The sequence below is a fragment of the Siniperca chuatsi genome, linkage group LG15, assembly GCF_020085105.1.
Source record: "Siniperca chuatsi isolate FFG_IHB_CAS linkage group LG15, ASM2008510v1, whole genome shotgun sequence".
NCBI lineage: Eukaryota > Metazoa > Chordata > Actinopteri > Centrarchiformes > Sinipercidae > Siniperca > Siniperca chuatsi.
The window spans coordinates 10,335,673-10,357,587 of NC_058056.1; the positions used below are offsets into that span (position 1 = coordinate 10,335,673).

The 21,915-nt window shown below is 42.3% G+C and overlaps 3 protein-coding genes and 1 long non-coding RNA gene across 8 annotated transcripts; 1 reads left to right on the plus strand and 3 right to left on the minus strand.

Moving 5' to 3' along the window:
- Positions 1-202: 202 nt before the first annotated feature.
- zbtb8a (zinc finger and BTB domain containing 8A) lies at positions 203-4,375 on the minus strand. 3 transcript variants are annotated; one of them, XM_044167952.1, is made up of 4 exons: positions 3,832-4,375; positions 1,755-2,629; positions 1,390-1,559; positions 203-1,136 (listed from the first exon to the last, which is right to left on the minus strand). In XM_044167952.1, the coding sequence occupies exons 1-4, from the start codon at positions 3,894-3,896 to the stop codon at positions 819-821; spliced, it is 1,428 nt and encodes a 475-aa protein (XP_044023887.1). In that variant the 5' UTR covers positions 3,897-4,375; the 3' UTR covers positions 203-818. The 3 variants fall into 3 exon arrangements, with proteins under 3 accessions (XP_044023887.1, XP_044023889.1, XP_044023888.1); XM_044167954.1 differs by having other exon boundaries at positions 3,423-4,375; XM_044167953.1 differs by having other exon boundaries at positions 2,835-4,375.
- Positions 4,376-4,504: 129 nt separating this feature from the next.
- Positions 4,505-8,740, minus strand: gale (UDP-galactose-4-epimerase). Of its 3 annotated transcripts, none has more exons than XM_044167961.1 (11): positions 8,589-8,740; positions 7,684-7,812; positions 7,393-7,505; positions 6,702-6,815; positions 6,184-6,360; positions 5,984-6,097; positions 5,807-5,873; positions 5,579-5,664; positions 5,360-5,437; positions 5,023-5,137; positions 4,505-4,891 (listed from the first exon to the last, which is right to left on the minus strand). In XM_044167961.1, the coding sequence occupies exons 2-11, from the start codon at positions 7,802-7,804 to the stop codon at positions 4,827-4,829; spliced, it is 1,050 nt and encodes a 349-aa protein (XP_044023896.1). In that variant the 5' UTR covers positions 7,805-7,812; positions 8,589-8,740; the 3' UTR covers positions 4,505-4,826. The 3 variants fall into 3 exon arrangements, with proteins under 3 accessions (XP_044023896.1, XP_044023895.1, XP_044023894.1); XM_044167960.1 differs by having other exon boundaries at positions 7,393-7,508; XM_044167959.1 differs by having other exon boundaries at positions 7,393-7,517.
- Positions 8,741-10,311: 1,571 nt separating this feature from the next.
- Positions 10,312-20,892, plus strand: LOC122862447 (kazal-type serine protease inhibitor domain-containing protein 1-like). The gene is made up of 4 exons (XM_044167962.1): positions 10,312-11,159; positions 11,288-11,448; positions 11,933-12,080; positions 12,248-20,892. The coding sequence occupies exons 1-4, from the start codon at positions 10,679-10,681 to the stop codon at positions 12,358-12,360; spliced, it is 903 nt and encodes a 300-aa protein (XP_044023897.1). The 5' UTR covers positions 10,312-10,678; the 3' UTR covers positions 12,361-20,892.
- On the minus strand, positions 11,262-12,362 carry LOC122862450. The gene is made up of 3 exons (XR_006374696.1): positions 12,221-12,362; positions 11,881-12,033; positions 11,262-11,387 (listed from the first exon to the last, which is right to left on the minus strand). It is a non-coding gene; the product is annotated as an uncharacterized LOC122862450 (long non-coding RNA).
- Positions 20,893-21,915: the final 1,023 nt, after the last annotated feature.

The window sequence follows — 21,915 nt, forward strand, 5'->3', positions numbered from 1 at the left end:
CAAGACTTTATCAAAATATGTAAACACTCTAAAATTACATAAATGTTATAGACACAAAATATGCCTTTATTTAATTGTATTTATGTATTTCATTATTTTCTCCTTTAATGTTGTTGTCGTTAATATAATTTCCTTTCATAAGATTTGATTGTACTTTCCGTTTACACTGAAAACATGGGGTGAAAAGACACAGACACGGGAATGTATAAAAATATCTTTAATGTGTCAAAAATTCAAAAAAACATGAATAAATTATAATTGGCTTTATATCATAGTGCATATCATAATCAAACATAATCATAAAAAGCATTGCAACCGTGAGACAAAAAAAAAAAGTCTGCTCTTGACTTTCCCTACAGGGAGTAGGGACATAGCAGAGTCTGTCCTTGTCACTTTGTTTTACTCAAATACCAGCTTTTGTCAAAGCAGAGTCACAAAAGTAGCAAAGACTGTTCTTCCATGCATATGAAAAAAACATATCTTTGAAAGAGTTATTATATAACTATAATTGAAGAAAAGGAAACACTGAATATGCATGCTTTGGATACTGCATATCTTTATGAAGCTTAACAAAAAGCATTCCATTTTGTCACAAAGGTCAACAATCTCATTGACAGTAAAGATCAACCAGTTGCATTTAACTAATAGTCAACTAATATATCATAAGTGTGTGTATTTACATCAGTGGATCACATATTTTATGCATAAATTCTCTTGCATGGCTTTAGGACACACACACACACACACACACACACACACACACACACACACAGTCAATATTCATGCATGCTTCTGCACACACACACTTTGGTTCCAATTCACTGCAGCTCCTCGTCACTGTCATCCACTTGTTGGATGATGAGGTCGGCCCCCGAGTCTTCAGCCAGGTCGTCGTCATCGGTTACCATCCAGCTCCTCTTGGTGTCCCCCTCCTCCTCCCCGTCCACCCCCAATAACAGGGCCGGCTCCTCATTGGTCCCCTCTAGACTGTCCATGGGGATGTTGTCACAGCCCACTTCCTGAATGCACGCGGTGCACATGCGGTAGCGTCGTGTGCCCTCGCACACCACATGCCCAGTCTCCTCCGTCACCTGACACTTACACTTCCTGCACACCAGCTTCCTGGCTTGATGGATCTGTGGAGAAACAAGAAACAAAAAATGTAACATCAGAAAAAATGCTAAAAGTATACAATTTAAATAAGTTTAGTACGGGTTATGTTACTATTGTTGGAGCTGTATGGGTATGAGTAGGTGGTTGTGAACACTGATAAACATAAGAAAACAATGCATCTTTTGTTTTTCAACCCTATGACTCACCCTTTAGTATAAGCTTTATCCCTATTTCTATGTTTCTGAAGCTGTTAAATTAAATTGTAAATAAACCTACCGTCTCAAAATGGCTACGAAGATGCTCCAGGCGAGTAAAGCGTTTATTGCAGGCCTGACAGGGGTACGGCCTCTCCCCTGTGTGACAGCGCAAGTGACGCTTTAGGTCTGCCTTCCTCTTCACCGTGTGTGTACAAAAGGGGCATTTGAAGCGCATAATGGGGTTGGAGTCTGCAAAGAGGAAGAGAAACTGTTCAGAGCTTTGGCTTTTCTGTTTTTTCCCTGAATATCACTATTTCAGGCTTCATTTGAGGGTTACTCTCATGCCAGTCTACTTATGATGAGGTATGTTATTCCTTTTCTCACTTCTCTAAAAAGGTAAAAGAACTATTGATTTCCCATTGTCTCACATACAGTCATACTCACCTTTATTAAAGTGTCCAATAACACCCACAATAGGTGGCAGAGTAGCGTACAGCTCCTCTGCCTTTTCAGCCTTTTTCGTCCTCGCCTCTTGGATGTCCAAGTCTTCATGCTGGTTGGAGCGAGTGCTGTTAGATGCTCTCCTTTTGGTTGCCCCTTTACCTCGCCGGCGCTCTGATCCAGGCAAGGTGTACAGAGGGTCCTGAGGGTCCTGCAGGTCCTCTGCCTCTGCTATGAGCTCATCAACAGGGCTGCTTGGGTTAGTCTTCAAGGCTGAGGCCGATGCCTCTTGGTCTGAGTCCTTCCCCATGAAGCCAGACTGGGATCTGGAGTTGTCCCGGGTCCAGAGCGCCGGTGGTGGGCTAACAGAGCAGGGGCCTTGCTGCTGCTGCTCCGAGGTCTCTTCTCCTGCTCCACTGGTGAAACTGCAGGTCTCAGACAAGCTGAGGCAGCGGTCACTGTCTTCATCTTTCACACTGATGTCCAAGGAGGATTTGATGAAGTTCTTGCAGTAGTTGATGACGTTGTTCATCTGCAGGTAGCTGGCTGCAGACATCACCTCAATCACATTGTGACTGGAGAGGTCCAGCTGGCCAGAGTAGATGAAATCCAGGATGACGGTGAAGGTGTCAGGGCTGAAGACGTCAAAGGTGGCGTGGACAGAGTGGGACAGCCCGTCGGGCCCCTGGGACAGCAGCATGCGGAAATAGCCGCTGCTGGCGAACAAGACGTTGCGGTGGGCCCTGAAGAGCTGGCCCTCCACCAGCACGCTGCAGTCACAGAAAAGCTCCTGGCGACGCTGCTGGTTGAGCTGCTTCAGCAGGTTGCTTTGGTGAGCCACTGTGATGTCAGCGGTGTTGAACCACCTCTGAGGCTGCCTGCAGGACACAACATGACAGCAAGAAAATAACAAATCTATGAAATTGAGACACTTCCATCTTCATGATCCTGAATTAACAAGCTAAGAATCTGTATGTTTGAGCCCCTAAGCATACATAATGTATCATTCGAATTCTATATATTGAAGGAAATACACATGGAGTGTGATTCATGGGACATCTGGCCTTATAATTGTCAGCTTACCTTGGTAAATGGTTATGCAACAGACCCCAAATATTAACAGCAGGTCACAGAACAAACACAGCAGTGACACCCCATTGATTTCGCTGTCAATTACCCCCTGTCTTTGTTTCTGCACTGGACCATCTCCAGCTCCGCAGACGGCCCGCCCAGCGGACTTCATTCTGCACTGCGATTGGCTAGACGAGCCTTCAATCAAAATCTTCTTCTAATGGGCTACACCCGGCTCCCAGTCAGAGAGCATCGGGTGACAAAACCCTGTAATCATCCCTGAGGGGAAGATAAAGCGCGCATGAAATCTCTGGTGTTACAAACACATCAGACTGATGGGAAGAGAAAATACCACCCTGTAGCCGGACATGTCATCCAAAGAGAAAAAAAAAAACTGCCGCAACCTCATTTGCTGAATAATTCTTCTTCTATAGTAACCTATTTAGCCATCCTCATGTAGACTCTCAATTACACGCATTCATTTTTAATTACGCGATGCTTGCTGACAGGCTCCACAGCGCCCGATAACCCACGGTGCAACGCCCGCCCGCAAGACTACACTGCTCCTCATGTCACACGACACCAAGTCTAATATCTTACCCGAGCTTTTCTCCGTTAATTCAGACACCAGTCGACCTACAAAACGACAAGAGAGTGCTGCAGTCCTGCGAGAGAAAAGCGGGCAGCGGCGCACCAGAGCAGCCCAGTCTGTCCTGGAGCGACGCCCACTTCAGGCTCCAGCCAGCACACAATAGAAAAATAGACACAAACCTCCAGCAACTGAGCAATATATTCATAGTGTATCACACTGGGGAGAAGACGCGCTAATACGCCCGTTTTCATCCTCAAGACCACCCCCACTTCTCGCCGGAGGTCCGGAGCGCAGCGAGCAGCGGGGAGGATTTGCCTGCTGCCCAAACCCAACGACTCTTCCCCAGGCGTGAGGTGTCGGCAGGACCCGCTTACGCCCCACGCCGTGATACCCCTGACAAAATCCATCGATACTCACTGGTGACTTGATTCACCCGGCGCCCGATAGAGTCTACTCGCCCCCAAGTCTGCCACCATATCCATTTTTAATTTCTGTAGCCTTTTTTCTTGGCTCTTTTTTTTCTCGTCCAGGGTCCACAGTCAGGCACTTCCTGCTCAGCCCTAAAGACCGAAACCCGGTTAGAGCGACTGAAGCACTGTGCTGACGTGGGTGTTTATTAACTGGGTGCCCGAGGGTTCAAGGAGCCATTTAAAGTCCTAGTGCCCCGTTTAAATGTACTGTACTGCACACAATATTAACATTGAAAACCGAATACCCCCAGCCTTATAAAATTGAGCAATATTTCTACAATAATGCTGTAGGGATTTATAGTCTGGGATCCTCAAACCCTACTGACCATATCATACTGGTAACGTCAGATTTCTTTAATCTGCCTTGGAATCACTGATATTCCTAAAGGCACTTGTTCCTGTGTTGCTCAGTAGTGACTTTACAGCAACCTCATCATATTTACAGGTGAGTGCATATTTTACTAGAAAATTCTTCTGGTTTTGTTATGGGTTTGTCTCACTAAAGCATTTTCATTTCATCTCATAATGTACTCAACATTATAACAGCCAGTCATTACAACTTATTTCACAATCATTTGAAACAGCCTCGTTTCATAATGGAGTGGAAATGTAGGCTTCACTTTTCTCAGTAAGAAAATTAATTTATTCTTTCATTGTTATGGCTCACAGACCAATACATTAATAGAGAAAATATTCATTGTTAATCTGAAATAAAAACACAGAGAAAATAGAAAGACATTTTCTTCTACTGTAAACAATAATTTGAAGCTAACCACTGACACAGAACAAATAGAAAATGAAACATGACAAAACATAAAGATTCAGCTCCTCTTAGGGTCTCATCGTGTGTTTATGTGATATGCAAAAATGAGGAAGTTGATGGTTTGCTTTGGCCCAGTGGTTTAGAAGAGGATTTAACCACAACAAAAGGCTGGAGTTGCATCAAGAGGCTGTGCCATTGGAAAATCCAGTGGGGTTCATGGACTGCCAGCGCCACAGATCCTCACCTACACAGGTACAAAAAAAATAACATCAGGATATCATCATCATCAAAAAAAACCCATAAAATACATGTAGGTTTTTAGGAGGAGAATCAGATGATGCTGAACAATGAATTTTGTAGTGTGGCTGTCCTTACACATTCTTTCCAGGTCAAATTTGGCCTTCCAGCCCAGCTCTGTCTCGGCTACACGAGGGTCAGCGTAGCAGGATGCTATGTCTCCTCCCCTACGTGGGGCGACTTTGTATGGGATCTATGGAGAAGACACAATAAGCAAAGTTTAACTTACACAAATGAGGGTGGTTTAGCCACCTTCATAGTCAAAGTCAACATGGCCATCCTTAAAGTCACAGGATCACATGAAGTAGTGTGGTTACTGCTCCAAGTCACTTCAGTTACTCTCAGAAGACACAATACAATCGCTGACCCTGCAGACAGTTTACTTTGGAGCGAAAAGAGCTCTTCTGTCACTCACCTCTCTCCCTGATGCCTTCTCCATGGCTTTCACCATCTGGAGCACAGAGTAGCCTGTCCCCGTTCCTAGGTTGTAAACCTACAGACACAATAATGCACACATGCCAGCACTCCCATAAATACCTTAATTAGGTATGCATGTGAATGCACAATGAACCAGAGAAATGACTGAAAATGTATTTTTTAAATGCTTTTGTTTTTGTTCTTTTCTCAAATGTACCTTGCACCCGCAGTCGTCCTTCAGCTTCTTCAGAGCTGCTATGTGTCCTTTTGCCAGATCTACAACGTGGATATAATCGCGCACACCTAGCAAGAGAAAGAAAACCTTGTTTACATGATTTTGAACATTAATAAAGAAGTGCTATGACAGTTTACTTGTTTTTAAGAGCCCTCTGCCCAAAAGAATATTTCAAACCACAATTCAATCTGTGCACTGCAATTACATTACCTGTCCCATCAAGTGTGTCATAGTCATTCCCAAATACACTGAGGCAGTTTCTTCTCCCAATGGCAACCTATGAGGGAGATAAATTAATGCAACAATGTCAAATCTGATAGCGCCAACTACAACAATATGCACTGCATGCTCTGATCTAGCCGTGTATTTGGCAGACAGTTCGTGTACCTGGGCAACATATGGCAGCAGGTTGTTGGGGATACCCTGAGGGTCCTCTCCAATCAGGCCAGAGGAATGAGCTCCAATTGGGTTGAAATAACGCAGAAGCACTGCATTCCAGTCCTGCTCACACAGAGGTAATAATGAAACACCATGTTTAAGTGTGTGTGTGCGCACCTGTGAATGCTTCTCTGCCTTCTGATAAGTACCTTCTCAGCGTTACAGTGGTCCTTGATCATCTCCTCAATAAAGTACTTGGTCTTGCCGTATGGGTTGGTGCAGCTGCCTGCGGGGTGCTGCTCGTCGATGGGAAGGTGCTGAGGGTCTCCGTACACCGTGGCTGAGCTGCTGAAGACCAGATTGTGCACCCTGTGAGCCTGCATCACCTGGGACACATGCAGATGCAAACAAACATGGCATACATGTACAATCAGTGGCCGGTGAGATAGCAGTCTAAAGTGCACCCACACACACACACACACCTTAGGATTAAGCATAAACACTGAGTTTTGGCAAACACAGTGAGATCCACACATAAAAAGTTATGATGGGCGCAGTGTTAGAATTAGCCAACTCAGTATCAAATGAACACACACTGCCATGCACTACAGCGAATCAAGATGAAGATTAGTGCAAGTAATGATCAGTTGAGAGGGATGACTGAAATGAAGAGTGAAGTGCAGATTTAATAGAGGACAGACGGCGTCAGATCAGATGACAAACTGACCTCAAGCAGGTTCATGGAGGCGGTGAGGTTGACTCTGTAGTAGCGCAACGGCTGCTCCACTGACTCCCCAACAGCCTTCAGACCAGCAAAGTGCATCACCGCACTGAAAGAATGCTGCAACACAGATAGATATAAAGCCATGTGTGATGGGTATGACCAATGTGGAAGGACATTCTATAACTAATATGCACATACAGTGTGATAGCATTATGTTACACTTCCTATGGTAAAGACAATACACAGTCTATAAAAGCTAAGCTCGGAAATATGTTATTGGCCCCAAAATGACTTTTATCAGATTGATTTTTTTCATCCACCAAAGATTAAGTCTACCAGCATTTATTCAATAACATTAATTTAAGAGATGATTTATGAGGAAAAAAACCTTATTAGAGTTCAACTGAATGTACATTTTATTTTTACATATGGAGGAATTTGGGCTTCAGCGAACAATTATTTTCATTATCCATCAATCTGCCAAATATTTTTATTTATTAATCAATTAATCAATTTGTCTAGAAAATGCCAGAATGTCAAAATGTAAATTCCCAGAGCCAAAGCCAACCGACAGTCCAAACCCTAAAGGTATTCCATTTCCTATCATACATGACAAAGAAAAGCATAACATCATTACATTTTACATCATTAAACAAACTTTAAGATTAATAAATCAACTGAATGAATTTCTGACCTTTTTGAAGAGTTTTTCCAAGCCAGGTTGGTCCAAAAGATCTAGTTCATGAAACTCAATGCTGGTGTCCAGGAGCTTCTCTATCCTAAGTATGCTCTCTGGCACATCCCCTTCTCCTCCATTCACAACAGGACGTAGCGCGCGCACACACACACACACACACACACACACACAGTAACACCAGATATGAGTATCACCGCACTAAACAAACACACTTGGAACAGGAACAGCCAAGTTTATGATGACGTACAAAGTTATTCATCAACCTGTGTTTCTAGTAAGTGGGCTTACCTCTTACAGCATTACTGAAGTTATCTACTACGACTGGCTGGTAACCTGCTTCAATGAGCTCCACCACACAGTGACTCCCAATGTAGCCCGCTCCACCTGTCACCAGCACCTTCTCTGCCATTCTCTGACCTGTCAAATGCAACATACAATCTAGTACATACAATCAACCGCCCATTCAAAATCCTGCTGTGTCTGTTATTCTATCCCAGTTGGCACGCTGTGGTTCCTGATTTTAACAGAAGCAGAATGACTTGAGGCCACACTCTAGACCTGCTCTGGAAAAACAGGATATCCTTTAGTCTGAGCCGCTTTGAGCACACCTCAAAGGTTTGTTAGGCCCACATGACAGATATGTGACCCACCCATATTGTCCCACGTCAGCAGGTCCAAGACTTAACCTGTGTAACCACTTAAAACAATTTCAGTGCCTAAAAGACACAGACTCTAAATAAGCTGCAACTTACTTGTACATGGCATAACAAAAGCTTTATGATTTAATTCCATTCTAAACTATTGCCATGAACACAGGCCACTACTGAATGCTGCGTGGTAATAGACTTTAATATTGCATACACTCATTTACATCTAACTACATGCCATCCAGGCTGCATCCTCAACACTCTTCTTATTTTCCCCATTACATTTTATTCTGTGCTTGGGCGTTTGAGAGCAGACTATACAATTAAAACAAATTAAATAATAATGGTCTGTGTGTACTTAAAATGTTTTTTGTTTTTTTTAAATATCACTGTCATCGTGTACCCACAGCATCTTTGCCAGTTCCACTCAAGACTAAATAACTCAAACAAAAGTCTAACCCAGTGAGCAAAGGTACAACTTCCTTGACAAACTGTCAAAATGAGACCACATCGTACTGAATGACTGATGTCAGTGAAAAGACTTACTAAATTTCCCGATAAGAGTGTCAATTGTCGTTCGCGGCAGAATCTCTTGGTAAAACTGGTCAGGAGCAGGGAAAGTGTGTATGAAGACAGAATAAAGGTTTATCTGTCTGTAGTGAAGTTTCCCCTCTCTCCTTCAGGCATTTCTTTACTTCCTGTTAAACGTGGAACAAGTTAAGTTAATGATTAGCGCACAGCTTCCTGTACGTGATCTTTCAAAACAAAAGACCAAACACTCCAAAATTCGCACTACACAACATTAAATAATTTTAGCTTGAACTGTGACCTAAAGCAACTGGTTAACGGGTGATGTATTACCATGTAGGATAACCACAGCAGCCGATAAACTTTTCTTAATTCTTGGCATAATTCCGTTTTCAGTTATAATTTTGAAGTATAAAACGGATTCACACGATGCATTATCGCTACCCTCACGGTCCTCTAACGTCTCTGCCGTGGTGCGTGAGCGCCTCACATGCCATGACGTCAGAAATGCTAATAAAGCCACGCCTCCGACCATTCACACAGGGAGGTGACTGTGCTGAGCATCCACCTCTGTGGTCAAGCTCAAACATACCGGATGGAGAAGGAAAAGTGCCACGTTACTTAAAAACGAAATCCTGGGCATTTACAGACAGTAAAGCTTTATACAGCAATGCAACTCCAGATACTGTTACTTTTTAAAAACTAAATTCTAATTATAAATTGGCGAAACACAGTCATCAAACTCACTTAGGCCACACACACACAAAGCATGTTAGAAATATACAAAATATACAGTAGGTGTTTATATTATTAAACATGTAAACAAAGGCACTAGATCTAAATTGTAATATGCATACAATTATATCATTATATCATAAAATAAAATAATGTAAACTGTATCAAATTCAAATTAAAGTAGATTGAGGGAAATAAACAAACAAGCAAAGAAAAAAATTATCACAACATGCCAATACAAAATTCATCATATTAATTCCTTAATCTGTGAAGCTGCTGTGTGAAGACCAAGCCTCAAAGGTTTCCTGACTGGCCCCATATATTCTTGCAATGCACCATTCAAGGTGATAAATATCTAGAGAGGTAGGTATCTAGAAAGTAGGATCTAATATGGAAATATATTAGCATTAGGGACTTAATTAGTTAATGGTGTAAAAGTGATGACTGACTGACTTTATGAGTGCTTCAAGACTTATATAGCTGAGGTAAGAATAGAACAAACACATACGCAAACACTAGCACAACCACTTTATTCCTAATTCTGAGAAACCATATCCTAAATCTACATATTATTTTTAAGTTTTTCTTAAAAAGATTTGTTTCCTTTCCCACACTCCATATTTTCCATTTATAGACAAATACTCATGCCCAACCTCCACAAAACTAACAGAAATCATCATGAAATCATCAGAAAATGTTTCCAAACCCAGGAATTTCACACTACTCTACTAGATAGAGAGCTTCTAAAATAGAGCTGCATTTTCAATTGGCTTCAGATTCTTGTATGCTAAATAACACATGTTAAATATACATTGGGATCATTATGTTCACATAGACAGCTGTTGTTTTCTGTTACATTTGTATGAAGTGCTGATTTAGCAGGATTCTTTTATATCCTGTGCCATTTCTGAAGCCCGTTTGCCAGCCTTGCCCTGCCCAGAGACACTGGCACATGAAGAAAGGCAGCAGAATTGGGAGGAAAGAAAGATGAGACAAGTCGGATACCTTAGAGATGAAGTTTGCTGGCTTCATTCACTGCAAATGCTGTCTCTTTTATAGAAAGGACTTGGAGCTGATGAAGAAATCTCAAGGGGGAAAACAAAATGGCAAAATAATTCAGCAGGGGTACATGGTAATAATAACAAAATAAGAACAATCCAACTATTCAGAAGAGGACAGAGGAGAGGAGACAGAAGGGAACATTTAAAACTCAGAGGAGGAACAACATGTGACTGTCAGAGAACAGAACATCAGGACTGCCATCTCTCTTATAAATTTGGTTCAGTTTGTTACCATTTTACAGTTTCATTTTGGGCCAGCTGTGTGTCCTGTCTTTACGTCAGGAAGACATTTGTTTCTGACTTTGTGTGCTGATGCAGGTCAGCAGCATGGCTCAGCTTTGCCTGTGTGTCTGTATATGCATGAGTGTGTGGCTCCACACTTCCCTCGGGTTGCCACCCCAACACCGTGGGTGGCTGCGGCTGTGGGAGGAGGGCGAGGGCTGCAGGGAGTGCAACCAGCACCTCTGCCCCCCAGTCCCCGACGATTGCCCTGCAGGTCGGGTGCAGGACGACTGTGGATGCTGTGAACAGTGTGCTAACGTGGAGGGGCAGCAGTGTGACCCGGATGGGGCTCAGAAGTTCTACGGCCGCTGTGGAGAGGGCCTGGTCTGCCAGAGGAAAATGCCAAAGGGGGGACACAGGACTGAGCCAGAACCTACATGTGTGTGTCAAGAAAAGGGCCCTGTATGTGGCTCAGATGGGTGGACCTACCCAAATGTTTGCCAGATGAGAGAGGCCGCCAGCCGCCATAACACAACCCTCAAGCTCACTGAAAGAGGACCCTGCCACTCTGGTAAGTGCACTCTTTTCTTATATGTGTTATCAGTCCAAGACTTCAATGCATGTGTATAGTTGTCTTGATAGAAACAACTTTAGGGGTCCTAGTATTGAACCTTGAGATACTCCTTTCTTCTGCCGCAGCTCCCCGTATCCTTCGAGGCCCCAGCAACCTGTCCAACTACACCGGGAACGACATCGTGTTTGGCTGCGAGGTCTCAGCCTTCCCTCTTCCATACCTGAGCTGGAGGAAGACAGGGAGTGACAACTTTCTGCCAGGAGATGATCCTCACATCTCTGTCCAGGTTCGATACGAGCTTCAGTTATTGTGCATCACTGAAAGTTTCATTAACAGTGTATGCTTTGATTGAACTGTGTCCTGTTGGGTCTGCAATTTTTAGTTTAACAGCGCCTTTGTCCCAGAGCTGTATTTAAAACTGAGATGAAACAGTCGTAAACAAAATTGTGAACTGACTTTCCTTTTTAACACCCACACAGCAATGTGTTCTTGTGCAATCATTCACATGCAAACAGTCATGCACTGGCAAAATGCTCAACTGCCAAAAACAAAACAGTTCCAGGGTTTATTCCATTAAGTCTATTGATAACATTACTAAAGAAAGGGAGTCGATATTGGTGCTCAATGTATCAATAATGATCATAATAGAGCAATGATTTGTATAACCGAAATGCTTTCTCGTACCACCCATACTAGTGACAATGCATACATTTCTTACCTTTCATTAGATTTATATCATCTGTTGAGATTTAATCCCGTCTTTTTTTCAGGCTCGAGGCGGTCCCCTGCGCTACACAGTCTCTACTTGGCTTCAGATACAGGGCCTCCATGTCTCTGATGCAGGGGTCTACTCTTGCATCTCCCACAATGCCTTGGGAGAAACGTCTGCATCAGCACAGCTCACAGTGTTTAGACAGGGTGAGTCTCTGAGTATCACACTGTAGACTGTTCACTGCAGTCAACAGTGAATTAGATTTTTGTGCTAAAGCAGCTCAATAGAACGGCAAACTCGTTGCTTTATTTATTTACTTATTTTGAAAGATACTGTATATTCTTACTCAAACATTTTCTTATCTGCTCTCCAGTGGTGAAGGTGATGAAAGGCCATGGTGAGGAGGAACAGGAGCACTTTGATCATCTGGAAGAAGGCAGGGATGATGGACAGCTGGCATCTGGAGATTACCTGGGATTAATTTAAATCTGTTTATGTAACCAGACAACAAGGATGCCTGAGGAAAAGAAAATCTTTAAACTAACATAAAGGATCAGCTAACATATTTTAAATTAAAGGGCATGATGTTTGTCAGTCACAGCTCACTCGTAGGTTGTAAGAGGAATAGATATCTCTTCATTATAATTAAACATCACATCTGCTTCTATTCACCTTACTGTACCATGGCACACAAATAAATCACTCTTGTTAATTTCTGTGTAGAGGTTACGGAATGTGTATGATGTGATTATAATAAACTGAATAATAATAACAACAACCCCTTGAACACTGGCATACTCCTCAAATTTCAACATTATCATAAACCATAAAGCCACCAAAAGAGCAATAATGAGTTTGACATAACTGATAGGCTACATGTTACAATTACAAACTTCTATCACTTCCTCCTGCTTTCACCACTCCACTCAGAAAACCTAGGGTACAGTACATTCGTTCACTGAAAAAAAAAATGAAAAGATGGCTGGGTGAGAGAGGGTGTGACCATCCACAGGGTCTCCGTCTGATTCTCTTCATCTCTCTCCACCTGAGTGCCAGTTAATCCTCCCCTCATCCCTCGACTCCCAGCTAGATACACCGGCTCCTTCTGAATGGCAAGCTGCATTAACGCAGAGGAACTTTCCCCCCGCTGTCTGTTAGTCAAAGCTGATTGGAGATTATAGGCCTGCGGCAAAAACACAGCCCTCCATCTCATCTCAAATCACTTTCCACCCCTTTCTCTCCTTTATCTCTCCTTCCTCACTTCATTTCTTTATCTTCTTAATCCCAGCTCTCCTCCTTTTCAATGTCATCAACTTTCGCTTGCCACTACATTTTTGCCCCTATTCAGTGCTCTTTTTTTGACAGCTGAATGACAAGAAAGATGAGGAGGAGGAAGAGGGAGAGAGAAAAAAAGCTTCCCCTCCTGAGTGGAGCCAGAATGATGTCATGGGGGCATTTGTCCTCCTGGTGTGGAGGCTTCCCTTCCCCTGCTAATTACCTTGTACAAACTCGAATCTGATATGGCGGATATGAGGCCCAAATACAATTATTGTGGGCTAACAAAGAGATATTGAGATTCAGGGAATGAGGGAGAGACTGCAAGTGAGATAGAAGGAAAGGCACGCGCACGGCCATGCGTGCACACACACTTACAGCAACCACGTGCACGCACACACGCTCGCATACCCACCCACACACACACAAACACAACCACTTGTCCTTCCCCTCCATTCCCTCAGATAGGCTAATGTTATTACTGGGGTAATTATCCTCATTAGTGCCAGCAGCTGTAGAGAGCCCATTGCTTGCTGTTCAAACTCCACCCCGAACCTTTCTATCTTCACATCCCTCTTTGTATTCCCTAAATCTCATTTAGAGACTTTGTCTCCATCCTTTGCCTGCTAGGTGGAGGCGGTTGTAAAAATAGAGTCCCATCAAATATCTAATAAGACAGAGTAACCCCTGTTTTCTAACCTGTTAGAGTCCATTTTGTGGATGAGGGTTACTAATGTGTACTGTTCTGTAGCACTGCTCCACAGAAAGCTACATTAGAGGACTGAACAGTGTGCACAAGTAGGAAAATGATTAGAACAATATTTATAAAATAGTTCATAATCTGCTGTCATAAGACAAGGATATGTTAAAAGCGGATAAATTGTTATTTTGATGAAAATAACGTTGTCATTTGCACCTTCCAGGTTTTCTGAGTTGAACAATTGAACACAAGATGGCACTGTTTAGTCAAATAACCACTTTAATGCTCTCCAGTGACTGCGCTTTTACTTTGACAGCTAGATCTCTGAACACTGCTCTCTCCTCTGTGTGTTTCATGTTTTACTTATTTACCTCCAAAAAAAAAAAAAAAATTCTTCACAAAAAAAAATTGCTGTCATAGTCCTTCCTCCTTGGATGCAATGACACTTTCCAATTAGGATGGCTATGAAGAGTTGAGAATAATAGTGTTTAAAGATATTGCCTGTTTATTTGTTTGATGTTTCTATGAAAGAACCCTGAAAATGACCCCCTTCATTCTTTTTAACTTTATGCTCTTTATGCTCTGCATCTTTACACACAAATTATGGGATCAACAACTGAAACAGGCGGCTTTACACGCAGCATCCCCCAGCTCTGTGAGATTGCCTTTTGTTTTATTGCCAGAGGCTTGTGCGGACAGTAGGTAACCTGTATACTGCTAAGCCCCGCATCAGGCTCTAAATGTCATGCATAGCCTGTTTTTATTGGCTGATATGGCCTGTTGTGCCCTTCTCCTTTTTCGTTGAAGCCATTGTTAAAGAGCTGGTTGTTAATGCTGCTGACCAGATGGGCTCCTTCTCCCCGTAGGTCTGACTAAGGGTGTTTACCATGCACTGGGCTGTGGATAACAGGAGAGACTGCTGCTGGCTTGTCAACCAATCAGAGAGCAGCAGATGTCTGGCCTCTGCCTGTAAACCTTTATTTGGCATTTGGGGCCTTGTGGGAGTAGGTTTGATAATAGCACTGAATCAAAGTGAATTCTAGTTTATATGGGTTTTTTTTTTTTTTTACATGAGGCTATTATGTGAAATGGTCATGCAAGCTATGGCAATAAGTCCCCTCACATATCCACTCCATACCCACTGCTGTCAAACCTCCCTGAGCCCCATATACTGAATCATTTTTTTGTAGTAAGAGACTTTGAAGCTGAAGTATCTTTTTGTGTGTCTAATACTTTAGATGTCAATCCGCCCAGCTATTTAATTTTCCCTTCATCATTTCCAGAGATGTTCCCTCATCCCTTGTGTGACAAAATGTTTCCAGCATTAGCTGAGCAAACAGTGAACATTCCTTTCCCTTTCCAAAGCAGGTCATCTCGCATTACTGCAATTATCATGGCAACAGCAAAGGTAAGGCCACACCTGGGATTGTTGAGGAGTAGTCTTTTAAAGCTATGAATCAATCTGCCTTAATGGATGACCTGTGTCTAGCATGCATGTATGGATTAGTTTGGCTGGAGCACCTGTCCCTGTTCTGTCAACAGCAGATCAGGTTACTGGCTACACATTCACCTGGCTGACACAACTTCCTGTGATTGACAATACGCTGGCCTTTGTTCACTGCTGCCCTCACAATACTGATGTTGCATGTAGAATAATGAAAGTTGCAGTACAACAAACAGGTGATTTTAAAATTCTTTGGATTTATGTGTAAATTTATGTTTGAAAGAATTCAGATCAGTATGATTTAAAATAAACACCAGATAAAGCTCTCATTATATAGAAAATCCAGTTTAACACATCATATTTCCCCATCCACCTAACATCTTTCAAGATGTGGCCCTAACAAGGCCTCTCAGGTTGATTATGGAGTTAAGCTGCCAGAGCAGCCCACTGAAGCGAGGCTGAGGCTGGGCTTAACATCCTTCCAAGGACAGCTTGTATCTAACACCAGACCTGAACTGGGAGACAAAGCTCAGTCAAGAATTTCCAAGCATAAGCCATTTCCCTCTGATTTCCAGTCAGAAATTGTTTATTATGCATATCTGGAGTCAAGTGATGTTTAGAAGAGAACTGGGAAATTAGAGTAGCTGACGGGATATCAAGCATGTCTTCTTCACACTAGACAAATTTTAATTTTCCTAATCAGGGTGGATTTCTCCTCTGAGTTTCTCCGAGCACAATATGGGGAGAATCCCCTTAGATTCATGGTAGTTTCATTCAGAATTAAAATCGAAGGAAGCTGATTGTTTCAAAGAAACGTCACCTAGCCTGGACCTCCTACAGGTAAAGCTTTAATGCTCCACTTGAGATCATTCAGTCAGGATTCCAGAAAGGGAAATCTCCACTTATTTCATCCAGTTGGCATAAAGCCCCCTCTGTATGACCTTATACTTCTGATACAGCCTCGCTGCTACTCTGTATTCACTGTCATCTCCATTATCTCTGATGATGAAACGATTAGCTAGAAACCGTTATGCTAACCACAAAGCTGGATGGGTGATGGATGGGCCAAGTGATAGACTCAGGCGGTTGGTTGGGGGGCTTTGTCCTGGATTTCTGACACCTTCTATCTTGTGATCCATCCAAGCCCCAGATCCACCCTAGTTACCCCCACCAGCTGTCTCTGACCCCTCATCATAGCCCTGCCTCTGCTTGCCATGTGCTGGGAGTCAAAGGGTTCCCACCTATCGCTCATCAGAATGGAACCCCACCATCTCCTGCCCCACGCACTAAATCACAATCAATCGCTTGGCAGACAGAGATGGATTGGGACATCCACGACCCTGTACCTTTCGGGGGGGCCCCACACCCTCCAAAGGGCTGCTGTCACTGACAAATAATAGAGGTGATTCTAGGAGGAATGAGCAGGTCAAGTCTGCCCCTGGAAGGAAGTTATCACAATGCAATGGAGGGAAATTCTTTTCTCTTTAGGAACAACAGTCACAATGTTGAAGAGCATGTCTGACACAAGGACGCGTGGTGGAGAAAGGTTTGCTTTGATGCAAAAAAAAAAATGACATTATAATACAATTTAAATCTATTCTGAATGTAATTCAGTGCACATTTTTAAGTGATGTGGAGAATCTATTCTTATGAGGAAATATTGATTAGTCTTCTAGGGCATATCAACATGTTTTTGCTGCTACTCAAAAGTTCACAAGGGTCTATCCCTCAAATACAAATCTATTGCCATATAAAGCTCAGATTTGTACATAAAATAGAACGTTTATGTTTATGGGCTACTGGGAAGGAGAGCTACAGAGCTGTGCTTAGGCAGTGTGTGATAATCCAATTTTGGCTAACCCACGGTGATAGCACTCTATTTTATTTAGACACATCTCTTACACTTCAACCGTCTCTGTTTCTTTAGCATGAGCATTTCAAGATACATGCTTGAAATTATGCCCCAACGTGTCAGCTCCATTAAATGTCAGTCTCTCTAACAAGCTAACCGCTAGCTAGCCAATAATAATTAACAAAATTCCAATAAACTAGTTGGGTCACCAAGCAGCATAATATGGAAAGTGTAGTCATGTAGAAACAGATCCACAAGTATGCCTTCTCTCAATTTTTATAAAAGATATTTTATTTCAAGAAAGTATCTTGGCTAATAGTGGCCAAACAGGTAAGCCAATGAAGCTAGATGCTATGTGGATTAGCCCTCATTTTACTGATTTTACATGTATTGTTATGTGCCTCAAGGTTATTAAAATGAGATGCATTCGGCAAATGCTGCTTAAAAACATACAACGAATTAAATTATAGCTAACATAATGAACCCTAATGAACTAACCAACGCTAACCCTGTAAAATGGTATAGTGAACCATTTAGGGGTGCCATGTGTACCAAGATATAGACCAAAAAACTTTCAATATCGAGCCACTTAGAGACAGACAGAGAATCATTTAAACTCTGATACATGTATCAGAGTTTAAATGGCACAGATGCCTTTTGCACAGTTGATTGTATTCATTCACATTGGCCTACACTATCAATAAGCTGCCTTACTGTATTTCCACCCGCTTGTCTGCTTTCCCTTTTTCTCCGCTCTTAAAATAATAAAATTCTTGACATTCTTCCTGACACCATCATGTGTTATATTTGAAGAGTTGCTGTCTAGTGCTTCCTGATTTACTTCACAACAGACTGAGTGATTGCATCATTCACATGAACACTGACAACAAATATCATTCAGACATGTAAAAGTCTCCACGATGCCATAACAAGATGATTGGGAGGGAAAGATCTTATTCTGCATTCACTGCCAAGGGCTCAAGGAGGATCATTCACATGTAGATGTGTCCTTCTGGAAGTGCCTCAGCTATACAATTTCCATTTAGATAAGGTGTATACACAAATACAGAAAGGACATTGGGTTCTTCATTTGATTAACTAATCATAGTCTTTGTAATTCCACTCGGAGACCTTGAAGGGCAGCGTCGGGCTGGGCACCCTGATTAGCCTATACATGATTGCTGCTGCTGTGGCACAAATCAGTTCAAGTAACTCAACTCCATATACTACACAGTGGCTGTGATTAAACAGGCGATTAAGATATAGAGAGTTTCTGTCTGTTTAATCCCTTTTCCCATTGTCTAAATAGATAGCCACAGTGTAGTCCCTGATCAACAATAACTGAACACCACAAGAATTGGACTGAGAGGTGATTAGGGTCTTTAAAGCTCCCTGGAGTGTGGATGCAGGTTGTTTGTGATTAGCTTGAATTTAAAGGGACATTGTGTTCTTATTGCCTCTTGCCGGAGCAGGGAATTCATTATCTGATGCTTAAGCTGAGTGAAAAAAGGACACACACAGCCTCAGGAGGGATGTAATATCTTTAAGTGAGAATGGAATAATCCACATTTGTGGCACAAAACATGCCAAGCGAGGAAGCTTCCGGTTTGCAGCATGTTGACAAACCAAACAAAACACTCCTCAACCTCACGACTCAAGCCTCAAAGTGCTTTAACCCTCTTCCCACTTCTCTGCTAGCCCTCTTCATGCTGTGCAGTGGTGTCTGTGTATCATCTGAAGGCTGTATAGAAACTCTACAGCCCCTCTCCATGACTGATCTCTTTTGATAGAGCTCATTATGCAAACTGCTCCCAACTCCCACCGCATAATTAGTGCTTAATTAATTTGAGTGAAATCTTTCATCTGTCTGTGTCCGGCCAGCTCCTTCCTTCCATTTACAACATGATATTAATTTCAGAGGGGGGTATGGTAGCCCAGCTGATGAAAAGGCTGATATAATTAATCAAGTACTGTATCTTTTTCCTTCATTTTCTGCAGGAATAATAATAAGTGTGATGAGCAGAGTCTGATTAACCCTATTATGCTCCCTAATTAGGGTGATCATTTAATAATCAAGGAAGCAGCACAATTATAAGAGAATGCAAATCATGCCATCTAATGAAGAGTGTGCAAATTCTGGGAATTCTTAGTTTGGAAAATATGGTATTCCAAAGTCAAAGGTCAAGAAAAGGGTTTGTCTCTTAATGTCCATATGTTAAGGATGTACTTACATAGGCCTACTTGAGCCCCAAATGTTTCATATTTTCACAGACTCCATCTCTATGGATGACAACCACAACATCAACAGGAAGAAATGACTAAAACATGCACTGAAAAAGCCTAAAGCATGTCACAAGCTAAGACGACTCTTAAGTAAACTCCTGACATTTAACAAATAGTTTGACATTTTGGGAAATACGCTTATTCGCCTTCTTGCCGAGCATTAGATGAGAAACACTCTTGTGTCTGTATAGTAAACATGTAGCTGGAGCCAGCAGATGGTAAGCTTAGCTTAGCACAAAGACTGGCTCTGTCCAAAGATCTGTCCAAAATCTGGCAACCAGCACCTCTAAAACTCACTAATTAGGGCATTATATTTGGTTTGTCTAATCCGTCCAAACGCTGATGTGTAATAACAACAAGGCGCTTTTAAGCCACTGACAGGGCACCAACTTTTATTTCCCACCGGCCCTGTGTGTGTTTTATAGAGCCTGAAGCACTAAGAGGCAGCTGCCACTGTAAACTCAAGGGCAGAAGTTCAGTACCATGGACAGCAACCAGCCAGTAACTCCCACAGACCTTCCACATTTAGAGCTATTGTTTAAAATATAACACTGTGAATATTAATTCAAGAAACAGGACAGTTATGTAATTAACATATATTTCTACATGAGTCTAATGTATGAATAAGTGAGATAAGCTGTGTAGCTCCGTATGTCAATAGATTAAGGATATGGCCCATTAGGTCTGCCAGAGTCCATCTTTCATGCTCCTAGATGATACAGCTGCTGTCTACGCTTTCATCAAGATAATGGTGATCTCATATATGGAGTCCATGAGCAATGGTCCTGATTTCATTTTTCTTACATGGAGTCATCATCAATATCAATACAATCTTCAGGGAGCCTGTGAGCAACAGAGGATGGACCTTTTTTTGTCTATTTGCGTGAGAAATGCATTGACTACTAAGCCAAATGCCTGTCAGTAAGATCCTTTATATGCTGGCTTCTCTCGCTACAGTGTGTATGCCTCCTCCACTTCTTTGTATCTGTGAGGTGTGTGCGTGCCTCTGTGTGTCTACATGAATGTACCTCAATTTACTCCTCTTCACCCCCATAGTGCAGCTGTGCCTCAGAGGACTCTTGTGTAGTAATTGAATGAGCCTGGGCAGGGGGAAACCTGTGGCAGCGAATCTGGTGCCCGCTGGCCTTATTATCTGTAATACGGCAGCCGCTCTGCCTGCACTTTCTCATCCGCTCATGAATACAGAAATGATTGTGGTGGACGTCAGAGGTGAACGCAGAGGGGAGAAACAGGCCAGAACCGTTTTAATCAGCTCCCAGATAGAACAATCACTTTATCCACCTCCACAGCTCAGAGGTGAATTAGTGTTTAACATTCCAGGGCATGCTTTCTGACAGGGGACTCCACCCCAAACAACCAATGGACTGCAGAGATTACTGAGAGACACTCTGATGTTTTTGATGAGTAAATTAGAGCTAAACATGCCCCTGGGACTCCAGCAACTGATTTGCAGGAAGACCTCTTTTTAATAAGAGGCTCTTTACAAGGAAAAGAAAATCTGGTGTTGTCCCTTTGAAGCCTTTGTTCATGTGTCTGTGCACACACAATATTAGATCTAACCAGTAAAAACATATATGTTTTTCCCTGAAGTCATTAGCAACCTTTTGCAATTGTAAATAATATGACATTTCATACTTATTTGCAGTGGATCATAATTCCACTCTAAAGATGCACTGCAGGAAATATACTGCATAAAGACCATTTTATTAGCTAGCGTCACAGAACCTTTTCAGAAATTAAAAGAAACATCTGTCCACACAGACTCATCAGCATCATTGTCAAAAGTACGGATGACATCAGGGGACAGACCCAGTCAAAACCGAGGTCCATTAGTCTTAAGCTCAGAGCTATACCACTTTACAGGGCTTTTCACAGTAACCTGGTCTCGTGGGCATCCTTCTAAAGTACACTTTAAAGTCTAGACAGTGACCTCTGTGTCGCTCTCATGGCCAAACAGGCAATTTTCCCATTGATCTTCTGGATACTATGGTCTGACTCCTTTTCTAGAGGCTTGCTACAAACCTTTTACTACTGTTGCTCGTTACAAGTGCAGGCTGACTGCTGTTTCGCAGTGACATGTTGACTCCCCTGAGATTGCCTACAGGTGGTTTTCCAGGTCTTCCATGAGAAACCACTCATTGGGAATCAAGAATGTGTGACCCAAATGGGTCACACACACTTGACTTTGGTACAATTAATAAATACATTTTTTCTGTTTATAGTGTTGTCCCTCTGAAAACACAATATAAAGCAGAAAACTTGCTTACAATGTAGTATCTTAAATACATTTTTATAAACTTTCTGTAACTGTACTGAAACTTTTCTTCTCTTTGGAATTGACAGGAAAAGGTTTTAAAACAACATGGAGGATCCTCCTCATTGTGTATTTTTTGTCAGGGCCAAATACCTTCACTGGCAACAATCCTTGTCCTGAAAGTGCAGGCCAACAAATAGCAACAGGACTAA